Raw genomic sequence first — 23,344 nt, forward strand, 5'->3', positions numbered from 1 at the left:
ACGGTGCTGAGTGATCTCCAAGAATGAAGTCACCTACCTGATGTGTTAGAAGGCAACACCTGCTTATAGAATCATGGAATAATTTGGGTTGGAAGGGACCTTAAAGCTCATCCAGCTCCAACCCCTGCCACAGGCAGGGACCCCTTCCACTGGAGCAGCTTGCTCCAAGCCCCTGTGTCCAACCTGGCCTTGAACACTGCCAGGGATGGGGCAGCCACAGCTTCTCTGGGCACCCTGTGCCAGCGCCTCAGCACCCTCACAGGGAAGAGCTTCTGCCTAAGAGCTCATCTCAGTCTCCCCTCGGGCAGGTTAAAGCCATTCCCCTTGGCCTGTCCCTACAGGCCCTTATCCAAAGCCCCTCTCCAGGTTTCTTGTAGCCCCTTTATGCACTGGGAGCTGCTGTAAGTTCACAGCAGACTGCCTACAAGTGTGTACTTGCATTAAAAAACATTGCCCACCTCTTGCTTCAGTGGTATAGTGCAGCACAGTACAACAGGTGGAAAAGCTGGTATGTTTTGTTAGCTTGCCCCTGCAATCTTTATTCCTTAGGCTGGGGGTTCCTTGCAGCATGGTATGAAAGTGATTCTTGTCACAGGGGTGGATCCATGTTTATACCATGTCTAGTAGCACTTGATTGTAATTCACAGTGACATTTATTAGCGATAATTTTGTGCATATTGGTGGCAAATGTACTTAGCAATTAACTTTGAGCAGATTGCTCGATGGATGTTCTTGATTAGGAAGGTAATTGTGTGTGGTCTGCTGGTGAGAGCAGGGGTTGAAGGCAGGAAGCAAGGAGCTTCTCTTTGGCTCATGTGGCTCCAGTCTGCTGCTGCTTTTGACTCTGGTTTCCAGTTGGAGATGGTTCTTGTGACCTTCCTCAAGATGTTGAGGTTCATAATGTGTTGTATTTTCAATAGTTACTCGTTTTGGTCCCTAGCAGATCTTCACATAGGTTTTTTTAAGTATTTATCGAGCATGGTCACAAGGTGAATGCCCTCCTATAGCTTTTGGCTTGCGTATAGGAAAAGTGATACATCATTAATGGAGTATAATAAACTACTGTTGTGTTAGGGCCTATTGAAGTGTGCAGAAAAATAATGAAATGTGGTTTTGTTAGTATTTTTGTAATTAAATCAAGTGTATCTTTATTTTAACTTTGGCGGTTAAAGCGTGACTTGTTATTGTGAAGTTTACACAGATTTATTAGTACTTTTACTTAAGTTTAATGTGCTTAACGCTGTCTTTGGTGAACATGTTTTTTTTTAAAAATTCAAGCTTTTCTGTGTTGTCCTTGCTGTCTTTACATTTACCAGAGCTTGATGATATTTTGCTGTTCTTCAGTTGTGAGCATGGGAAAACAAACCTTATACACAATTCTGTGAACTATATAATGTAAATAAAATATCCATATAGATAAAAGCTTTCACAGAGTGCCTGAACTTTGAAGTGCTGTTTGCTTATTTTCTTACTGGCTGGTGAGTAGATATTGGAAAGAACATTGCAACTAACCAACCTCTCTCTCTCCTGTTACCCATTTTTTAATGCCTTGTTCAATCTCACAGCCTTCTAAAGAGAGGTAACCATTCTTTTCAGGATCATCTTAAAATCTGGGAATCACTGTAGTTGTGTGTTTGAACCGTGAGCATCCGTTTTTTTCCTTCTTGGTGAAGCTTATGTCCAAGTACTATGTTCTCTGTGTTTAAATGTAGCACAGTCAGGAGTACGTAACTGCAGTGTCAGCACATCAGGCTGCTCACACTGCAGTCGGTCAGAGCGTCAGCATCTGCTGTGTGATATTTGGTATGACAGGCACAAGTGTGTAGTGTATGACAGTAATGATGTATGGAAAATGGCCTGGCGTTGGCTACTCGGGAATATACCTTGTATTTTGGAAGATTATATATGACATAGCCACAATTGTTTAGTTAGCATTTTTTAATAAGTCTCTTATCTTGAAGATTTCTCCTCCCGGATTTGCAATTTATGTGCTTTTGCTTTTTCTGAATGTCCAATTTGTGCTTTTCCCAACTAAACTGTGTTTTAAGCTCAGAAGAAAGCTGAGCAGTTGTGCTTTGTGTCATGAAATGTGATTATTAAGGTTTTTCATTTTCAAGTTTGAGTCCGTAGATATGTTGTAGCCTATCATTATAAAGTTGTAGTGAAGAAATTGTACGTGATTAGTCCCTGCTAACAGCGTTGTTTATTGAATTCTTTCAAGAATCATCTGACCATTAGTAGAAGCTTGTTCCTTTTGACAGTTTTCGGAAGATTCTTTAGTCCAGGAAGAGCAACTTTTGCCTTTTCATCCACAATTGGGAATTTGCATATAGCTTTGGAGGATTTTTGTTTTGAGGATGTATTTGGGCTGATTTAGCCTGGAAGAGAGAAGGCTCCTGAAGGGGAGACGTGGGAGCAGCTCCAGTGCCTAAAGGGGCTCCAGGAAACCTGGAGGGGGGCTTTGGACAAGGGCCTGTAGGGACAGGCCAAGGGGAATGGCTTTAACCTGCCCGAGGGGAGACTGAGATGAGCTCTTAGGCAGAAGCTCTTCCCTGTGAGGGTGCTGAGGCGCTGGCACAGGGTGCCCAGAGAAGCTGTGGCTGCCCCATCCCTGGCAGTGTTCAAGGCCAGGTTGGACACAGGGGCTTGGAGCAAGCTGCTCTAGTGGAAGGGGTCCCTGCCCGTGGCAGGGGTTGGAGCTGGAGGAGCTTTAAGGTCCCTTCCAACACAAACCAGCCTGTGGTTCTGTGATGTGATATTGAAGATTGTTGATGGCAGGAAAATCCTCATAGAGATTTCAGCCATATTCTTTAACATTCAGCTAAAAAATCTGGATATTAATAAATCCTCAACTGGACTCAGCGTATGCGGATCTAAGGCTGGAGTTTGGCTGGCACAAATCATCCATCTTTCAGTGAGGCTTCCTCTGTCTGTATCCCATAATTTTGGCACAGTCTTTTACTATTGTGATTCAGAGGTGTAAGAGAGCACACGCTGTTTATTATATTCTAAATCAAACCATCAATGCATTTAACCTATTTTTGACCTGCCGCAAGAGACTTTATTCATACTCTGCAGAGAAACTTTTATCACTCGGCTGCTAAGGGCAGTGTTTGTTCTATTACAGCAAATCCGAGGACACAGAGGAGGGAATAAATTATGATGCATTTACTTCAATCCTCAAATGATTTCATGACTGCTCAGCTGTCATATAAAAGAAATGAGGGATGGCAATTAGTTTATGTACTCGTTACTGACACTTTTAAGTGAAAGTTGGGAGCTTTGGGCAGCCCACAGAGGTGGAGATAAAACCACAAAACCCAGAGAAGCTTTAAGTCCACCAGTTGTGTAACACGTTGAATCGATGGGGTTTAGTTACTGTTTTGCAAATAACAAATTATCTCCTTATTGGTGCCTGGATTCTATCTTATCTGTAGGAGCAATAGGGAAGAAAAAGAACCTTGCTCTGCCTGAATATCTTATTAATAAGCACAGCTAGCTGCTACAGCAGCCTAGGTCAGGTTTTGGCAACACAGCAGTTAGGTTCTTGAGAGGAAAGACTGTTTTATTGTGAATGTTAAACCCTGCTTCATGGCCAAGGATGGAGCTGGGCTGGTTTCAGTAGAAGTGGAGTCTCTTGGCATGTGTACTGTCCTCTGGATAAGCTGTTTTGCTTGTGCAGTGCTAATCCAGTGTCTGTAATGCGTATAGCTTTGAAAAAGTTTTTAAAAAAAACAAATTATGTAAAAAAAAAATGAGAAATCTAACCCAAACAAACCCCACCAAAAAAAACCCTACAGTGCAAGTAATGCACATGTTTGAGGACTTCAATATATTGGTAAAAGATGGTACTTCAGCATAACTGGACATTTGAAAGCTGTGTGTGTTTGCAGTTACTTCTGCACTGCAGCAGACTTTAGAAGATGCACCTATGATTCTTCTCTGTGCAGGTCTGCTCTTATCTGGACAGATTCACCCTCTGCTTATATTCCCCAAGGCTTTACACGTGTCTTTGATCCAAGTATGTGATCTATTAACGTGAATGACTATTGTGTGTATTGTCTCTATCCTGTTACTGAAAAGGGCATTGTTTATGAAAACACATCGTGTTCTGCGTTTATAGCTCTCTCTCACGTTATAGATTTGGCATGAGTCCGCCTCATTGTCTTGGCAAGACAAGGATTAAACAAGAATGCATGTGCCCCAATGGGGAAAAGGATACATTCGTTATTGTAGCTGAGTGACATTGATTACAGCAATTAAGTCTTTTTTTTTTTATTTTTAAAGAAAAAATAGTTTGAGAGCAGAGCAGGGAAGGCTAACATCTTCCATTCTGTGTGATTGTACTAACTCAATATTTTTGTGCTTTATTTTGATTATACTTTGGGGGAAAAAAGCCCTCTTTCATATTGAGATAACATTAATCTGTCTTCAGATGGGTTGTGTATAGCATGGTGGGAGAAATTATGTTCTTAAAATGCACTCACTTTACTTTTTTCATCCTTTTTCCTCCTCCTTTTCCTCAGTTGTTAAGAAAATGAGGCACTTTTGGGGACGTAGTCTTGCTCCATAAGCGTTTTCTAGATTCAGAAAACCTTAGAAAACTGTCACGTTCAGGTTACTTATAGAATACATTATCTGGGCTTCATTATTGGCTGTGGTTCTCTCTAAGGTTAAATACTACTAGCAGTTCTCTTTTTTTTTTTTTTTACTAACAGGAGCTACATTGTGTTACTCATGGGGGATTCTATATAAAGGAAACCACGTTTCCGTGATAAAAACCTGATTTCCTTTAGAATGTGCAGTTCACTAGGTGACAATTTTTAATGTGTTTTTAATAAACTGATTGTGGAAAGAAATAATTTTGCTTTATTGTGAATATTCCCTCTAGTGTGCTTCTTAAAATTGAGTCCTGGCTTTAAGAACAAACTTGGGTTAAACAGAGTAACACTGCCATAACCTGGCTGTAATGTTGTGTTTATTGCAGGATGTATTTATTTGAAAATACAAAATAAACAAGCTTTTGGGTAATCATTGAGATGTAATGCAGAGGGGAAAAACTATGCATGCTTTTAGGCCATTCAGCACTATAAAACCCTACACTTCTTTGTGCTGTAGGTTTCTCTTTATAATTTTCTTTCGAAAGCAGAAAAAGAGATTTGTCTTTTTTTGTTCAGTATTATGTGACAACTTCAAATGGTTTAATAAGCTTTTTCCTCAGTAAGTCTTCTAAGTTTTCGGTACAGTTGCTTTTAAAAATTGCAGTGCCAGTGTAAAATACCACCAGTTTTATTGCTTAGAATAGCTGAATTTTTAAAATAATTGTGCATTTTTAAAATAGTCTTATGCATTTTGTCACATTGTGTGTGAGTAGAGAATAATTTCTGCTCACTTGAAATGCAGTTTTAAAAATTCACAAATCCTTACTGTAAAAATGTGTGAAACCTCTTCAATAAGTACATATGTGTTCATGAAAAAGTAGTGTGTACGTTTGATTGTGTAAGAGCAACAGTGATGTGTACAGCAGGCTGCATTCGTTTGAAGGATCACAGTTTAGAATATTGTTCAGTTATGTTAGGCAAATGGAGCAGTTTTTTGTCTGTCTCTGCTTATTCTTCGCTTGGGATTAGAAAAAAAAGTGGGAAGATAGATGAAATGCAGGGAATTTTGAGATGAGACTTGGAACTGTAGAACTGAGGAAAAAGTCAGTAGTGATCAGCTGTTCAGCTGTTAGCGGTAATGCCATTCAATATGACCTTAGATAAGTAGGAAAGTAAGGCTCAATGTGCTTAATATTAGCATGTTTTTACAGTACCAACATCTCACTTTCCAATTGTTATTAGTTATCTTTTTATGTATTAAAGGGTAAGCATCACTGTTATCCCAGTGATAATCCCAAGCGCTTTCTGTTTCAGGAAGGAATGCCATCTACTTAGACAGTTTATCTTCTGGTGTCCATTCCTTAATTAAAATACTGATTGTCTGGATCTAGGTGTGTAAATCTTTGCTTTCTTTCAGTATTTGAAAATCCAGAAAACCTCTATATGCTTCTTTTCAGGAACAGAGTGTGAAGACCTCATAGAAGAATTGCTGTGTTGCCTTGTCCAGCTCATTGTTGAAATTCCCCTCTTGTAAGTTGGCTTTTTCCTTTATCTTTTTCTTGCCTCCTTGTATAAACTGAGCATTTGAGAGAATATAAAAGTTAGAGTGATGGGGCTATAATGTTTAAATACTTGTGTGTGAATGCTCCATGTTCAGTACTGATAACGATAACCTGCTGCCAGTACCAGCCCTGAGTCTTCTGTTGGAAGAAGTACTTCGGCATCTCACACACGCTTCAATTCACCAAGAGAAGTTATCCCGTTTTATTTTGTAGTAGCTTTGACATTTGTTTGAGGAACCTCTGTGGGCACACAGACAGTTGCTGGTAGCTTATGGCTGTAAATGGTTGTGCTGATTGTACAGGGAGGGGTGCATTGGGGTGTTGCTTCGTCTCTAGGGGGTGCAGCAAGGTGCAAATTGAAGTTTGTCTTACACAGTTGCATGGCTTTTTGAACTGCATGTGCATTAAATAAATGTTACGACTCATTTAATATTAATTTCTGGAATATCAGTGAATTGAAATATCAGTCTGAAGAAGCAAGGAGACCAATGAGTAAGTGGAATGTTTCTGTAGATCTCCAGATTTGCTTATCTAGCTTTTTTCATGCATCTGCTGTATTTGACGTATATTGACTCCACATCTCACTGGGATACGTGTCATGAAACATACTTCAGTATTACATGAAGGAGAACTTATTTCGTTCTTTGGAAATAAAAATTGTTTTATGCACCTGTCTTGGTATGTTTTAACCTCTTTTTTTTTTTCTGCAAATAAACTTTATCAAAGATAGCGTTAGCAGTATTAGATGATATTGTGCCTAAAATGTGGTGCCCCAATTAAAGGATCACAGCTTTAATTAATAAGAGTTTCAGATTATCCCTTATAGTGTAGTGTAAAGCTCTGATGATGATTTAGGTTTTGTACTTCAGATTGTTCTTTAAGTTGGAAAGCTGACAAAATGCAATGGGTTCTGAAACTGCTATCATTAAATACAACTCTGTCACCATTACTTGAGGGTTTTGTGTTGGTAGTATGTAATGAATTAGTGATATGATTTAGAGCGTCATTCTGCAAAGCTTGTCAGGACTTCCTGGAACAGATACACTTTTTGTTTGGAGCAGATTAAAGGAAGTATGAAGGGTGAAAGGACTGCGATATATGGGCAAGTTCATAAATCCTGCAGGGTTTTATTTCTCTTTCTTCTAAGTCCCAATGTGTGCGTGGGGTCCAGTATTACTTACTTTGTCTTTCTGGCAGAAAAAAATTTGCGGGCATTATTGTTCTTAACCCTTTTGAACAACTCAACCTGTCAGCATCTCTGTTTCTTTGTGAATGCTGTTGCTGGGGATGCAAGTAGCTGTTGAAAGCACTTAGTTTACTGAATAATATAGTGGTAATAATGGTTTATTTAAAAAAAAAGTGACAAAGCCTGTCTATAATCTTAAATGTTCAGCTTAAAACGTATTCACTTTTCATAAGGGAAAGTTGTGGAAAGTTTGCATTTTGGGTTTCTTTTTTTTTAAAATAGGTTTCCTTAGCTAGTTTTTCTCTTGAAATAGAATGCTACTGAACTGGTAGTAGGATACTAAAACTTACAAAAGTAATTTATTGTCTTGTTCACCAGTATAACATTCGTCACAATGTGATAATGCCTTAACTAACCATTTTATCCCTAAATCATCATAGGGGGAGTAGGGTACGGGAAAGGAGATACAAAAATTCTTGCTTTCTCTAATACACAATCCAACTCTTCATAAAGATGTTATAAAGCTCAGATTTTTGCTTACTGTAATTTTATTTGCTGGAGGATGATCAAGATTATTTTAGTAGTGAGTTTACCTTTTGCTTCCCTCCCTTTCCTTGGTCAGATTTACGCTGTAAATTCTTTCCCTACTTTGTATTAAAGGAATAGTTAATTTCTGTCTTTTGGGTGGAATAAATCAAGAAAAACATAAGCCTACTATGTGAATTTTGGGAAGGAATATATTATGTGTAATACATGAAGTATTCAAACCTTGAGATCATTTGCTAGAGGACAGGCAGCATTGGCAGCATACAGTGGCACTGCTAACAGGGTCTCTGTAAAGCTGCTATTAAAGATGAATTTTTGTTGTGACAGACCATTAAAATATCCATGCTGAGCCTGTGTTTGAAGTGTCATTCAGAATAGCAAAGTTTTTGTTAGGACCGCTCAATAGCCTGAACTGTGGATTGTCACAATTTGTGTGTCCCTTGGGTTCTGTGGATGCAGTTTCATGAAGGAGTGGATACAGCTGGCAGCTGCTGTCTAAATATATTGCTTCTCTACACCCTGGTTTAAGCTGCTGTTTTTCCTCCTTCACTGAAATACTAAGATTATTTTTAAACCATCAAAGACCATCTCGGTGTCTGAAATGCAGGAGCAGAGGTACCTGTACAACAGTCCTGCACTCTTTGCTTTTAGAATGGTTCTAAATGTCACCTGGGAATGGCTTTAACCTGACAGAGGAGACACTGAGATGAGCTCTTAGGCAGAAGCTCTTCCCTGTGAGGGTGCTGAGGCGCTGGCACAGGGTGCCCAGAGAAGCTGTGGCTGCCCCATCCCTGGCAGTGTTCAAGGCCAGGTTGGACACAGGGGCTTGGAGCAAGCTGCTCCAGTGGAAGGGGTCCCTGCCAGTGGCAGGGATTGGAACTGGATGAGCTTTAAGCTCCCTTCAAACACAAACCATTCTATGGGTTGATATGACCAAAACCAAGTGTAAGACTTTGGGCTTGGCAGGGGTGCTGAGTTCATGAACGCTTGAGTCTTTGTGCAGTGTGGGCAAAGCTTGCTCACCTTTGAGCTTGCTCTACAAGCTTTATTAGAACAAGCTCATGTGTGCCTAGAAAATAACCTACAGAGAGATTTGGAAAATGCAGGTGGGCAGTCTAGCTCAGAATGAATAAGGAAGGTGTGAGGTGGGGAAGAAGTCAAATGGCAAATCTGTATCTCACTACTCCATATGCCTTAGTATGAAATATAACTGAAGAACCAAAATGTGTTGATTGTCATTGGGAAAGGCTGCAGAAGTATACAGCAAAGCATATCTAGGAGTGTCTCAGAATTGTGTATGGTGAATTTAAGAAACTGCTTCTCAAAGTTAGTTTGTATTGGGAAAGGTAAATGCTTTAAGGCAATTCAACTTGGCATAGCTAAACCAGGTTGTAGGAGGGACCGTGGGGCTCTGCAGCATTGTGGCTCTGTACCTGAGGTTTATTAAAAGTATCTGGAATTATCCCTTTGAAAAACAGGCCCTGCTGCATTGTACAGAATGCCAGGGAAGAAGGTTTCATGTTTAAGTTTAAGACATTTTATAGAAACTACAGCATTATTGCTTTTCAAGAATTAGACTTTTGCAGTCCCTTTATAACATTTGTGTTATGGTATGTTGGTGTTTGATTTATGGCTCCCTTGGGTATGTTATGGATACTCAGCTTTTTCTTTGGTTTTGTTAATGTTAGCACTCAAGAGTGTACATTAATGATTAAAAGTGCATAATCAGCAAAAATATGCCACTTCAGTATTTAATTGTATGACTTTAATGTAGAAACTATTGCTAACGTTATGTTGCAAGATAGAGCTCCCAAAGTTAAATTATAAAGGCTTCTTTCAGCAGCTTGTTAAGAGCTGGTATACATAACTGAACATCTGGTTGTTATCAGTAGGTTTTCACTTCATTAAAATCTATAAATGCATATGGAGGAAAAATGAAATACCGGGATTTAGTTGTGTCACTATTGAGTAGCACCCTGTGGTGCCAGTAGAAGTTAGTTGATATTTCTAATACATTCCATTGTTTCCTATAGTTACAATTGGCTTAGGTTGTAATCTCAGTTATTTCCAACTGTAAACATTAGCAGTGTTTTGTTGCATTTAAGGATGTTTCACTGCATTTCCTGGGAGCTTAGAAGGAGGGAAAAGGGCAATATAACTGAGTATAAAGCTCTACAGAGTCATTGCAGTGTAGAGTGCCATGTTGAGAAACGTTTAGGCTTTTTTTCCTGGAAATTGTGAGCAGTGAAGAGGTTAAGAACTGTTTTCTCTCCTATTTCGTGGCTGTCATATTTTTATTATTTGCTACTTTTGGAAAAAAAGGCCAGAATAGCGCTTCTTGAAAAAAGGACTGTTCAAGGAACTTTAATCAAGATTGTAGTAGCTCCAATATTTGAAGAGCTATTGAGTTCAGCATTTTTGGCAATTTTGTCTAATCATCAAAGGGAAACTTCCATCTGTTGAAACTTAGCTTGAAGCGAGCGAAAATACCCAAACTGCAAGAGATTTGTGTTGCTTCGCTTTGAAGATCCTCAAAGTTTAGGACTCCTCTGTGTAGGAGGGATCTGGTGAATATAAAGAGAGTTTTATTTACTGCTGAACCTTGTGGTGGTGCGTCAAATAAAAAATACTGATTTATTTGGAAGATTTTCTTCATCACTCTCGCATCCCTTTTTCAGCTGGCAGATGTGTGGCCTCTTAAGTGAGTAAAGGTCTCAAGCAGGAGAACCTTTGTCTGTATCATGTATTTTTCTTCCAGTTCTAATTATATTCTAATTTAGTTTTATTTCAAACTTAGATCATCGTTTCTCCATGACCTGGCTTTTCACCAGGTGAGGTTTAACTGCCATACAACTTGTAGCAGCCTTTGTAATCGGAGAGCATATTATTAGTGGTGTATAGTATGGATCATACATTGTGCTGTATATTCAGGCTCCTAATCATCTGCTTTCTGTTGTTCTGGTTTTCAGCCCTGTTTTCACAAAAGGTATTGGATGCATCTTGAAAAATAGGCTTGCTAGTATTTGAGGTTTGTCTCTGATCTGGGCAGCAAAGAGAGCTAGCCACTGAGGTCAAGTATATCTCTTTTTGGCATCTTAAAAGTTTGAAGACTCCTTCAAATCAGTGACAGTGACCACGTTGACAGCCCTAAGCCTTTTTTCTCTATTGCATACACAACCATGAGACCCAAAGATGTTATTGCTGTCACTACATCAAAATGGCTCTGTCTTGGAACTGCAGTGGCTTACATTTGAGACGTGTTGTGACAGAGAGACTTGAGCAGGTCTGCCTTTCACACAGGGTGGACCACAGGACATGATTCCTGTGCTCTGCCTCTGTCCAGACCTCTGCAGTGGCTAGAGAAGCTTTTTGAGCCCGTGGGCATATCATAGGTCGTAAAATGGTTTGTGTCGGAAGGGACCTTAAAGCTCCTCCAGTTCCAAACCCCTTCCATGGGCAGAGACACCTTCCACTAGAGCAGCTTGCTCCAAGCCCCCGTGTTCAACCTGGCCTTGAACACTGCCAGGGATGGGGCAGCCACAGCTTCTCTGGGCACCCTGTGCCAGCGCCTCAGCACCCTCACAGGGAAGAGCTTCTGCCTAAGAGCTCATCTCAGTCTCCCCTCTGGCAGGTTAAAGCCATTCTCCTTGGCCTGTCCCTACATCCCTTGTCCCAAGCCCCTCTCCAGCTTTCCTGGAGCCCCTTCAGGCACTGGAGCTGCTCTCAGGTCTCCCCTTCAGGAGCCTTCTCTTCTCCAGGCTGCCCCAGCCCAGCTCTCTCAGCCTGGCTCCAGAGCAGAGCTGCTCCAGCCCTTACAGCATCTCCGTGTCTCCCCTGTATGAATTCTCCATGTCCATCTTCTCTGTAGCTGTCTTTTCCCTGGGGGTTGAAAGCTACACAAGCCGAGTCACTGGAGCTGTCCATTTTGGACTACTCTCTTGTGTTCTGTTGTTCACAGGAGTGAGGTCTTCCATTTAGTTTTAGTGGCTATTGCAAACAAGACTTGTTGATATGAAAGGTACATATAAAAGAACATAGATATTAGAAAGAGTCGAGGAGCTCTAAATCTGTAGAGGGAGGAATGCTGGTTAGGTGAAAATGCACGCAGCCGTGTAGTCTCAGATGGCTTAGGAACAGGTCTGGGAATAAATGGTCTTGAGTCCATCTGTCATTTTCATCCTTCAGATCCTCCTTTTGGAGTATTTTGACCTTTTTTATTTTCCCACTGTCATTCTGTCTCTCAGTTAAGAATACCCACTGCGAGGGAGATGCATTAGGAAATGTCAGAGATGCTCTCAGCTTCCAGTTGGTGTTTCTTGAATGCCCCTTTGGGACATCTCCCCAAATGTTTGTAGTCGGCTATAATGAGCACAGTGCATTATCAGCTGCCGTGGTGCGTATGTGCCATCAGTGGGTGTAAAATTAGGAGTGCTTCCAAGAGAAAAGATTATGTTCACTTTGAGTTGTTGTACTTTATCCTGACACTGATAACCAGGTACTCTACTTGCTTTTCAGTTTTTCAAAACTGATCCTATTCGCTGTGGTGACTCCTCTTTCACCTTTCTGGTGGGCCCTCAGGAAGCAGGGAAATGAAACCTGGTTCCTGTATGATTTGAGAGTTTTTGTATGAATCAGCCGTTTTGGCAACTCTCCTAAATTAGAAAATTAGTTACCTTTTAACCTTTTAATACTTGGAGTAGACAGCGCTGGCTGGGTGAAAGTTCAGGAAAATATTTAAACAGGGAGGGGGCTTGCTCTGGTGGTGTGAGGTGAAATTCAGAGTTTTGTTCCTGACTGTTGAGGCTGTTTGCTGTGTAGGTGTGAAGTCATTTATGAGCTCTCAGCCTCTGTGTGCTAAGATATAGAAATAGCTGTGTTTCATTGAGTAATTAAAGTGTTTACAACACTTCAGAGTTGTAACTGGAGTTCCTTAGCTGAGATTTTCCTGTATATTGCCTCTACTCTTCACCTTGGTTCCTCTTTCACAGACTTTTTCTCGTAGGCAGGGAACAAAGCTGGATGATGGGGTGAGCATTGATGCAGTTGTGAGTGGTGCTTGGGGCTGGAGAGAAGCCAGCAGCAGCAGGATGTTGACAGATAGGTAGATTGTTAAAGTTCTTGGTGGGCGATGCTGATAGAAGGTCATCCACATTGTTCTGAATGGGAAAAGCAGATGCCAGGATACTGGGAAGCTGAGGTTTTATCAGGACCATAGTTCTTGTTCTGGCATGGAATGACTGCATCATTTGGAAGCAGTAGTTATGATAATACCTCTTCCCTTACCAACTTAGATATATAAGATGCAGGTAGCATCAGACTCCTGCAGACTGCTCCTATTGTTCTTACTTGAGTCTGCAGCAGAACACAAGCGTATTTTAGGGGGTTTTGTATTTTTCCCATAGGATACAATTAACAAATGACCTTGCTATTATGATCTCCATGTTTTGGTCTGCTTTTGACTCCACAGTTTTCTTTGTCGATCAGAAGAATTCTACTTCAAAACCGAGTGGTGTGTTGTGGTGTGGCGGCTGTTTGCTGTGTAGTACCATTTAGTGTGACTGCTTGTCTATGAGTGCATGTAAGTAATGGCGGGTGTTCAAGCCAGTGCAACTGGAATCACAGAATCAGCTCAGTTGAAAAAGCCCTTTAAACTCATCCGGTCCAACCATTACCCAGCACTGCCAAGGCCACCCCTAACCCATGGCACTGAGGCCTCGTCTCCACGGTGTGTGACCACTTGCAGGGACGGTGACTGCAGCCCTGCCCTGGGCAGCCTGTTCCAATGCCTGAGCACCCTCTGGGCAAGGAATTGTTCCTCAGCTCCATCTAAACCTGCCATGGTGCAGCTCGAGGCCGTTTCCTCTTGTCCCATCCCTTGTTCCTTGGGAGCAGAGCCCAGCCCCTCCTGGCTCCATCCTCCTGTCAGGCAGTTCTAGGCAGCGATCAGGTCCCCCCTGAGCCTTCTCTTCTCCCCACTGAACCCCCCAGGTCCCTCAGCCGTTCCCCATCACACTTGTGCTCCAGGCCCTGCTCCAGCTCCGTTGCCCTTCTCTGTCCCTGCTCCAGCACCTCAATGTCTCTCTTGTAGTGAGGGGCCCAGAGCTGAGCACAGGATTCGAGGTGCAGCCTCACCAGTGCCCAGTGCAGAGGCACAATCTCTGCCCTGTCCCCGCTGCCACACTGATGCTGATACAGGCCAGGATGCTGGTGGCTTCTTGGTCACCTAGACACAAGCTGCTCATGTTCAGCCCTGTCAGTCAGCACCCACAGGTCCTTTCCCATGAGCAGTTTCCGGACACTCTTCCCCAAGCCTGGAGCATTGCATGGGGCTGTTGTGGCCCAAATGCAGGACCCAGCACTTTGCCTTGTTAAAGATGCTTAAAGAAGATACTGCTCAGCCAGGTTTCTTAACTGACCACTTGTACATGCTCTTTTCCTATTTCTACCACAAAGTATTTTATTTTTCTTAATTATTACTGTTTTGACCACAGACCTCTTTTTCAGACATTTGGAGCTCTTAGAGTGCAGTATGAGCATTGTGATACATAAGTGTCTGTAAAAGGACAAGGTGAAATCTTGGTCCAGTTCAAAAAGGCTGCCTGTAAGAGTGTGCGATGCACGTAGATGGTCTGGTGTAGTTCTCCAGCCCCAGATGCCCGAAGGTCGATAGCTCTGATGAAATTTACAGGTCTGCCACCACAACTAATAAATAAAGTAAATCAGTAAAAATATATGTTCTTAATGGAAGAACTTCCTGACCAGAAGAGAAGTAATACCCTTTCCAGTGTGTATTGTAGAAGAATTACTCTAACAGTTTCTTCTAAAGCACTACTACATTCAAGTCTAAATGCAGTGCTGCTTTAGAGCAGTACCCAAGGGCCCTTGGGGTCTCAGAGGACCTTAGGATCTCTGCCGCCTACCTGACTAAAGGGATTAAGATGGAAGGTGTTGCTGAATTACAAGATTTTTTTTGTCATTTGATTTTAATGAGTCATTGTCTAAAGATCACTATTGTTAAATAAAATTCTTGGCCCTGGGTTTCCCACAGCAGAGTCTTAGACATCAATTCCTAGAAAATAAATTAGCAATTGAGTGGCACAGGAGTAGGAGTAGCTCAAGCTGGTGCCGCCAGGGAGGGACCCAGAACAAAGGAATTCCTGGTGTTTCATATACCCTTACATTCCATTCACCCAACCATCACACACTGTTCATGTGCCTTGCACATGCCTCTTGGTCCGGTGGTGAATTTTGGTTTGGGGTCTCCTCATGCCTTATTGGGTTCTTTCCTTATCTTGAGGCCAGCTGTAAATTCCATCTTATCTCTCTCTTGTTTCTTGCTCCTTGCTGACTGGATGCAATGCCTTTATCTTCCAATTTGCACTGGTCTCAAGGTGTTTGTTTGCATAACTAAGCGCAGGTTGTAAATTAAATTCAGCTTTATCTAAGTGGGAGTTAGTTGGTTATGGCCTAAGGCTGCAGCAACTTCACCTTCCCATGCTTAGCCACTTCTTGTGCTAGTTACTTCAGTTAAAGGAATTCACTTAGCTCAACTTAGTTCACAACAACTGTAATACAGATTACATGATTGTTAAATTTAAAAGCATTTGCTGCTTTTGGAAGGAATCCAGTGACCTATGACTGTTTCTCATTGAAATACAGATATTAAAGTGTTCATTAAATAGATGCACACATTCATATTATGCTAGCATCTAGAAATCTTGCACTTCGTAGCTCAAAGTCATCACTCTCTGAAGAATTCGTAATTTAAGATAATCATAGATACATGTGACAGGTCTTTGCTTTTGAGACGAAATGTGTGTGTGTATAGATATATACACATATATATACATATATATATAGATATATATAGGGTTTGTTGCCAGAAATCAGTTTTAACGTGGGTGTCACAGGGAAGAACCTGGACCTACTCCATCTGCTTGAGGAAGAGGTGCTTGCTTTGTGTTACTGTGTAAAAAATGTGATACCAAGGAGGACAACTACTTGTAGTAAGGAAAGACCCCAAATGCTGGAGAGAAACCAGCTTTAGAGTTCACCCTATGCCAGATTGTTCCCTCATGAAAGAAGTATATCTGAAGATGGACGAAAGAATAATATCTGTTATCTTGTCTGCCTAATATGGGAAAAATATGCTCCAGTGGGAGGGAGAGAGAAAAAAAGAGGAAAAAAGTTAAGTGAGAATAACTGTTGAGATCTCTGAGAGAGAGAATTCAGGAGAAAAGTCAAAAAAAGACCTTTGTATGCCTTGGTGCACTCAGTTTACTTTGTCTGAGTTCTGTGGAATTTTTTTATAAGACACTTGGGAAGGAAAAGGACAACCCACAGAAACTCAAAACATCATGCAGTTCTGCTTTTCTGAAATAAATATCTAAATAATTCTGACATGTAATTGATACATGAGTTCATTATTTCTAGTTTCCTCCTTATCTGCAAGCAAACAGTTTTCAGAGGAAGTTGGGCATCAGCATAAATTCCATGTAAAGTCATTCTATGTGACTGATAGCTTTGAATAAAAAAAGTAAAATTCAGAACCAGACCCCCCCCATCCTATAGTCTCTCAGTATAAATAAACAGTATTTTCTTTGAAGTTAGAAGAGGTTCCTGGTAGTTCTTGTCACCCTTCAGAGATGCTTGAGTTTCAGAAAACTGTACATTTGACCCTCAGTGGAGAAAATAACTTTTCTCTGAAGCTTTATACTTGTGCTGATAAATTAAGGGTGACTGTAGCTGAGGGGTTACCCCAAGTATCAGGCCTGTGTTTGTGTTTATGTCAGAGCAGATTTAATTTGAACAGATTCTACAGGTTGAGTGGAATGTTTCTGAAGTTAAATGTGCCCTAACTGGGTTTTGGATAGAAAAAACTTGAGAACAAATCAGTAACTGAACTGCATGAATTTAGCTTGCTTTCTATTTTTGTTTCTCTTAGACTTACATAAGAGTATTGAAAGCAGATTCCCTTCTCTCCCTCCCACCCCCCCCCCCAAAAAAAAATGTTCTGACGTTGCAATAACCTCTTTGATTATTTCTTTGCATGGAATCATATAAGAATAGAAATGAGTTTTTTAATGTCTCCTCAGACTTGCTATTGTGCTTGTATGGTTTGACAAAAACAATAAATACACGAGTGATTGAAATGGACGGAAAGCACAGTAGACTTTAGAATTTGTTTCCTCTGAGCAGAGTGACCCAGTGCGTGTTGTACTGTGTCATGAAGTTAGCTTTTTCATTAATCAGCTCAAGGTTGGAGGCATTATTCTCCTGTTCTCAACCTTGGTAATTAGAACCCTCTGATTTTTATTTTTCGTTTTCCATATCTAAAAATAATTTTCAACCTATTATTTTAGTTTTGAAAGAAAATGGTTCTGTTTTGATAGAAAAAAAAATTGATAGAAAAACATCCTATTTTGATAGAGGAATATTTCTTAATTTTTTTTTCTTCTGGCTTAACCTCTAATAATCAGTATTTATAGGTCTTCCTTGCTTTGCCTGGGAGGAAGGTGGGTAGAGGGTTGCAAAGCATCACTGGTTTGGAGAGGGAGTGAGAGCTGTTCCTAGCTCAGCCTTGCTTCTGGCTCAGATGGATTTGTAGTGGAACCACATCACAGTGTAACCTCTGGCCTGATCTAATTATCAGCATTTACTAACTTCCTCAGTAGTGGGCAAAAAGTCAGGTAACTGACAAAACCTAAAAGTAATTAAAATGTACTTCATGATTTAAGGAAGAATGTTATTCAAGCAGTATGTCTCTTCCTGACCTGTAACTAGAAGTGTCACAGATTAAAATACTTGAGTCATGTGGAAGAAGATAAAAACAGTGAGTTTGCATAACCTTCTCTTTCAAAAACATTTTTCTATCAGAGGTAGCGTGGGTTTGCAGTCCAGGAAATTGTGATTCCAGTTTGCTATTGCTTTGAGCAAATAGCTAATAGTCTCTTTGCTCAGAACTCTGGCTTAGAGCTTAGTTTATCTGTGATGCATGAGACTCTTCTTCTCATGCTTTACAGTAATGCACATTACTTGCAGCCCAGGAGATGGTTGGCAAATGCTGTATCAAAAGGAGTGTGACCAGCTACTCTGCTGTTGTGAGACCTCACTTGGAGCATTGGGTGCAGTTCTGGTGTCCTCAGCATCAAAAGGACATGGAACTGTTGGAACAAGTACAGAGGAGGCCACGAGGATGATCAGGGACTGGAGCACCTCCTGTATGAAGACAGGCTGAGAAAGTTGGGGCTGTTCAGCCTGGAGAAGAGAAGCTGCATGGAGACCTCATAGCAGCCTTCCAGTATCTGGAAGGGGGCTACAAGGGTGCTGGGGAGGGACTCTTCATTAGGCACTGTAGTGATAGGACAAGGGGTAACGGGTTAAAACTTAAAAGAGGGGAAGTTTAGATTGGATATAAGGAGGAAATTCTTTACTGTAAAGGTGCTGAGGCACTGGAATGGGTTGCCCAGGGAAGTTGTGAATGCTCCATCCCTGGTGGTGTGCAGGGCCAGGTTGGACAGAGCCTTGGGTGCCATGGTTTAGTGTGAGGTGTCCCTGCCCATGGCAGGGGGGTTGGAACTGCATGATCTTAAGGTCCTTTCCAACCCTAACTGTTCTATGATTCTATGATTTCTAGCAATACACTTTGAGGGTATTAAAGTATCTGAGTGTGCTGAAAGTGAGACTGATTTCTTTTAAATGAAATCCAGTTCATTTTGGTAAGGACCACACCAGTGCTGATCTGAGATTAATGAAGAGTTTTACTCCAGCCAGTCTTTTCTGTGGTTAATTTATTATGCTTCAAGAGAGATTGCACTGTAGTTCTCAAGTCATCCTTATTTGAAAGAGCACTTAGTTTTATGTTTATACTTGTTTTAACTTTTAAGAATGAAATTTTTGGAACGTGACATTGTAAGAAAGAAAAATCTTGGCATCGCTGCTTAAACACACTCTGATGCTGACTTTTTTTTAAATTTTATTTTAAATAGAGACACTATAAAATATTTTCATTTGAGAATTATAAATAGATTTTGAATTTCCAGTAGGTCCCAGGGTCAAAAAAAAACTTAATAAGTGAAGCTGGGCACATGTAACTTCATGATATTGGACTGTGAATCGTAGTGTGTAAATTTAAACCGTGGGGAAAGCATTAGAAGTACTTAATAACAATCTTTCTAATGGGTTACTGGATGATACTGTTCCACCAAGTGAAGTGCCTCCTTACTTTTAGAGGAGGTGAAAACAGTCTTTGATTGAAAGGAAGAGTAATACCAGTTCATGTCAGTTACATCAAAGTGTTTTGAAAGGTTTCTTTCTGCAGTTTATTAGTGTTTAAGGAGGCAAATGCCGTTTTTCTCCCGTTTTAAAAACAAAAAACAAAATCACTGTAGGCAGAGGTGGGAACAGAAATTGTGAGATATCCCAAATCTCTGCCATCCGTTTTGCTGCACAGGCTTTCCCAATTAACTTAATGAGCTTTGCTAAACTAATAGGCATCTGTATTTAAGCATCACAGCACATTCTTTAGAATTACCTGAAATATCTTAAAACTATAGTTCACTGTTACCTCAAAAATACCACTTAAAACTGAATGGCTGTACGTACTATCTTGGTATCCTGAGCATTTCTGAAACTAGCATTTGTGTATTACATTTCTTTCTTAGGGATCCAGTTTTCCTGGCAGATGGATCTGTGTTTGGCTAGCTGGATGTTTCCCTGGCTTAGCAGGATGGTTTTGTGACAATTTTATTTAAGAGGACAAAGGACACACTTTCGAGATACATATTTTTTTTTTTTTATTTTTAGGATGAAGTGTGGTCTGAAAATTGCATCTGGAATGTTCTGGGCAATACCTCAGTGTTTTCACATTGTCTTGGCATATGAATAAAGAGGTGCTTATATCTAAGAAAAACAACCCATTGTTGGTCTGAAGTGATTCTGGGTTTTTTGAATGTGGTGTTTATGTGTTCCCAGTTGAAGCTGGCTGTGCTACACAGTATAACCTCAGGTGAAGCTTCCAAGTGTTCTTGGAAGTCAGTTTGTAAACAAACCCAGTAGATTAACCTGTATAAATTTCCCCTTTTTTTTTTCCTGCAGAGATATTACATACAGCATTTCTTTGGAAGCTGTGACAACTCTCATCGTCTTCCTCTCCTGCCAGTTATTCCGCAAAGAAATTCTGCGGGAGAGCATCATTCACAAATACCTGATGCATGGCCGATGGTACGTCGTGTTCTGGGGTGGTTCCTGAGGGCAAAGCAAATGTTTCTGATTGCTTTTAGACAGTTTGTACCTGAAAACAAATACAGTTGAATACAGTTTGATAGAAAACTTGTTCTGCTCTAAAGAGAACAGAACACAAAAGAAAACAGAACACAAAAGAAAGCGGAGCACAAAAGAAAATGGAACACAAAACAGAGCACAGAAGCAAACATTTGTAAAGGTTGTTGGAAGGTTCCAGAGCTACATCTCACAGCCCAGACTTCAGTAAAACTCCTTTGGAAGCCATTTTAATTTTTTGAGGGTTATTTCATTAACTTAAAACAGCTTTTACTTTTCAGGATGGATTTTTTTGATCCAGTATGGATGTTTTCCTCTAGCACTGCAGTCCAGAGAACGTCAGAATTGCTAATGGGCCTTTCTGTGGTACAAATACATAGCCCCTCAAAAAGATAGCAAATATGTGCGCTACGATAGTGCAAATACTTGGCAGGTAGTAAACTTGGTTATGTGAGTAATACCACTTGTTCTGGTGAGTCAGTTGTTCTGTTTAAATGCTTTGTCATGATGCTTGCATGCATCATCCTCTTTCAACTTTAAATACCACAAGGGCAGATTTTTAGTAACCATATCTATTGTCTCGTGTTCTGGAATATCTCCTAGATGTAAGAGAGGAGAACTGCTATGAGTGATGTGTAGGGAAAGGAGGAAGGGTCAGCTTTGAGTCTGTGGGCAGAGTTCAGCCTGAAGTAGCAGCAGGCTAGAGGTAGAGCCTCAGTATGCATGGAGTTCAATCTTCAGCTGATGGAATTGACAGTTTGGAGCAAAAAGTGGAATATTTGGGAGAATATGGTCTAAGGGGGTCTGGGTTGGGAGTAGCAGATACTTGGCATCTGGAGAGAGGGCTGGGAATTTGATGTCAGGGAAACTAAGGCAATGCCAAGAGTTGGAGGGCTACTAGTTAGAGGGGATTGGAGTTCATCATTGCGCATCATTACAATTATATCATCATGACTGTCTGTTCACCTCTTAATTGTATGTGAATAGGAACCAACTGTTTGCTTCTGTAGAAATCCTTCTCTGTTTTGGAAATAGTGTAACATTTTGTTTAAATCAAACAATTTTTACATGCATTTTCAAAATCACCGATACGAGGTTAGATGTGGTGTTGGTCTTTGCAAATGGACCGCAGCTTCACAAAAACCCACAAATACTGGGATAGGAAAATGCTCTTCTTACCTGTTCTATGTAACCAAAGCAGAGCAAAACCTAAACCAATATAATGTTTCTCTCCCTTGCCCAAATATTTTTACAGTCGTGTTTTGAGGTAAAAGAATACAATTGTTCAACAAACTGATTGATTTAAAAGTACTATTGAAAAAAAGAAAACAAAAAATATTGCTGTTAAAGGTGCCCCTGCAGAGCCCTTCTCAAGCTGGTGCAGCTTTGCATGGGCAAGGCCTTGGCATTCTTTTCCTTTCCAGTCTGCTTAGCCCTGGGAGAGCTACTGTCTGTTTTTAATGGCAAACACCAGCCTTTGCACCCTGCCTGAGCTTTGTTGTGCCAAATTTTGCAAGTTGTGAGTCACCTAAAGCTGTTTTCTTTTTCTTTTCAGTCTCCCATATACTAGCAGACTTGTGAAAACTTTGCTATATAATTTCATTAGACAAGAAAGAAGCCCTCCTCCGGGGACCCATGTCTTTCATCAGCAAAGTGATGGAGGAGGACTGCTTTATGGAATTGCATCTGGGGTGGCAAGTGAGTCTTATTTTCTATAAATCATACTTCAGACCTCGTGAAGTAGCATCTTCTATGTGACATCTCTTACAAGATCACCTGTAGCCAGTTTCTTTTCCAGCATTTCAGTTGTATCAGTGTGCATGCTCAGTATAGAAAAGGTGCCCAGATCATAATCATATATATTTTAGCTTGACATGTGTTAGAACCTGAAGCAATTGTATCTGCAGGACAGCATGTGATAGAAGTGGCACGTAGACCCTATTCTTCTTTTATTGAGATGTTAAAAAAAAAACCTGAACAAACACGTAGTGCCCCATTTGATAAATCACATCCTTCAAGTTGCTTAAAATATTGTAAGAAATACTTTTATGTGCGTATTTTGTAATTACTCAATGGCCATGGTGACCTGCTCTGTGGCTCTGCTTGAGCAGAAGGTTGGACTAGGTGGTCTTAAGAGGTGCCGTCCAGTCTTATGGATTGTGTGATGTAAGGGAGTGACCTAGACAGGAATATTTGTAACATATTGTAGTGTGTGCCTTTCCCGGTAGGTTGAGTAATGTTTTTTCCTGAATAGTATGACTAGATTCTGACCTTTTGTGGGAGGCCTGTTTGTTATAGACCGATATCGCCAGAAGAACATGAAAGACTTGATGCCAGTTTTGCTAAGAAAATGGGGTTCTCATGTTTGTTACACCATGTTTTGATTGGTGGTTGCTCTCTTCCCCATACCAGATGTGCTTTATCGGTGTGTGTATTACATAGAAGAATTCTTCCTAAAGGTTTTTCATTTTCCATATAAGAAGAATGAAAAAAACAGTATATTGCTAACAGTAGAGGTTTATGTTACATTCTTTTTTCTGTGATAAACTAAGTAACACTTTTCAAGTCAGTTGCTGTTAAAACTGATGCTATTTATTTTGGTTTTTTGTGAAATCCATTCACTAGCAGCATCCCTAGGGGATATTAAAGTTCAGGCTGAGAGTGATCTGCCAGAAAGTGTTTCACAGTCTGTGTCAGTGCATGTGGATCTCCTCATGGAGGCAGTAAAAGAGCATGTGTCTGTGAGTTGGCACAGTGTAGTCCAGATACATCCCTGCTTCTGTGTAAGATGAGGTTACACACAGCTCAGTGTGCTGCTGGAACATGCGTCTTCTCTCTGATTTCCACTTTACGCGCTCAAGAGTAGGCCACTGTGGTCTGCATTGTGCCTGCAGTGTAAATGCTTCAGAAAGCAGTTGCTTGGTTTGCAGTTTATTGAAACATTGAGTTGTGGTCAATGGCTCCATGTCCAGCTGAAGACCAGTAACGAGTGGCGTCCCTCAGGGATCGGTGTTGGGACCGGTCTTGTTCAACATCTTTGTCACTGACATGGACAGTGGGATTGAGTGCGCCCTCAGCCAGTTTGCCGATGACACCGAGCTGTGTGGTTCGGTTGATACCCTGGAGGGAAGGAATGGCATCCAGAGGGACCTCGACACGCTTGTGAGGTG

The 23,344-nt window shown here is 40.8% G+C and overlaps 2 protein-coding genes across 12 annotated transcripts in view; both read left to right on the forward strand.

The window, feature by feature from the left end:
* The window catches only part of RPL17 (ribosomal protein L17), a 117,006-nt gene that overhangs the window by 40,510 nt on the left and 53,152 nt on the right, over positions 1-23,344 (forward strand). The gene's annotated exons all lie outside the window — the stretch shown is intronic.
* Positions 1-23,344, forward strand: part of DYM (dymeclin) — a 224,266-nt gene that overhangs the window by 28,744 nt on the left and 172,178 nt on the right. For all 11 annotated transcript variants that reach the window (XM_057405672.1, XM_057405680.1, XM_057405676.1 and 8 more), the window contains 3 exons: positions 6,059-6,131; positions 19,992-20,117; positions 21,730-21,872. In XM_057405672.1, coding sequence (XP_057261655.1) covers positions 6,059-6,131; positions 19,992-20,117; positions 21,730-21,872 — 342 coding nt within the window. The remainder of the gene's footprint in view (positions 1-6,058; positions 6,132-19,991; positions 20,118-21,729; positions 21,873-23,344) is intronic.

This window comes from Pezoporus wallicus, unplaced genomic scaffold (assembly GCF_028554395.1).
Source record: "Pezoporus wallicus isolate ANWC-B61680 ecotype Strahan unplaced genomic scaffold, APGP_CSIRO_Pwel_v1 scaffold_13428, whole genome shotgun sequence".
Lineage (NCBI taxonomy): Eukaryota > Metazoa > Chordata > Aves > Psittaciformes > Psittacidae > Pezoporus > Pezoporus wallicus.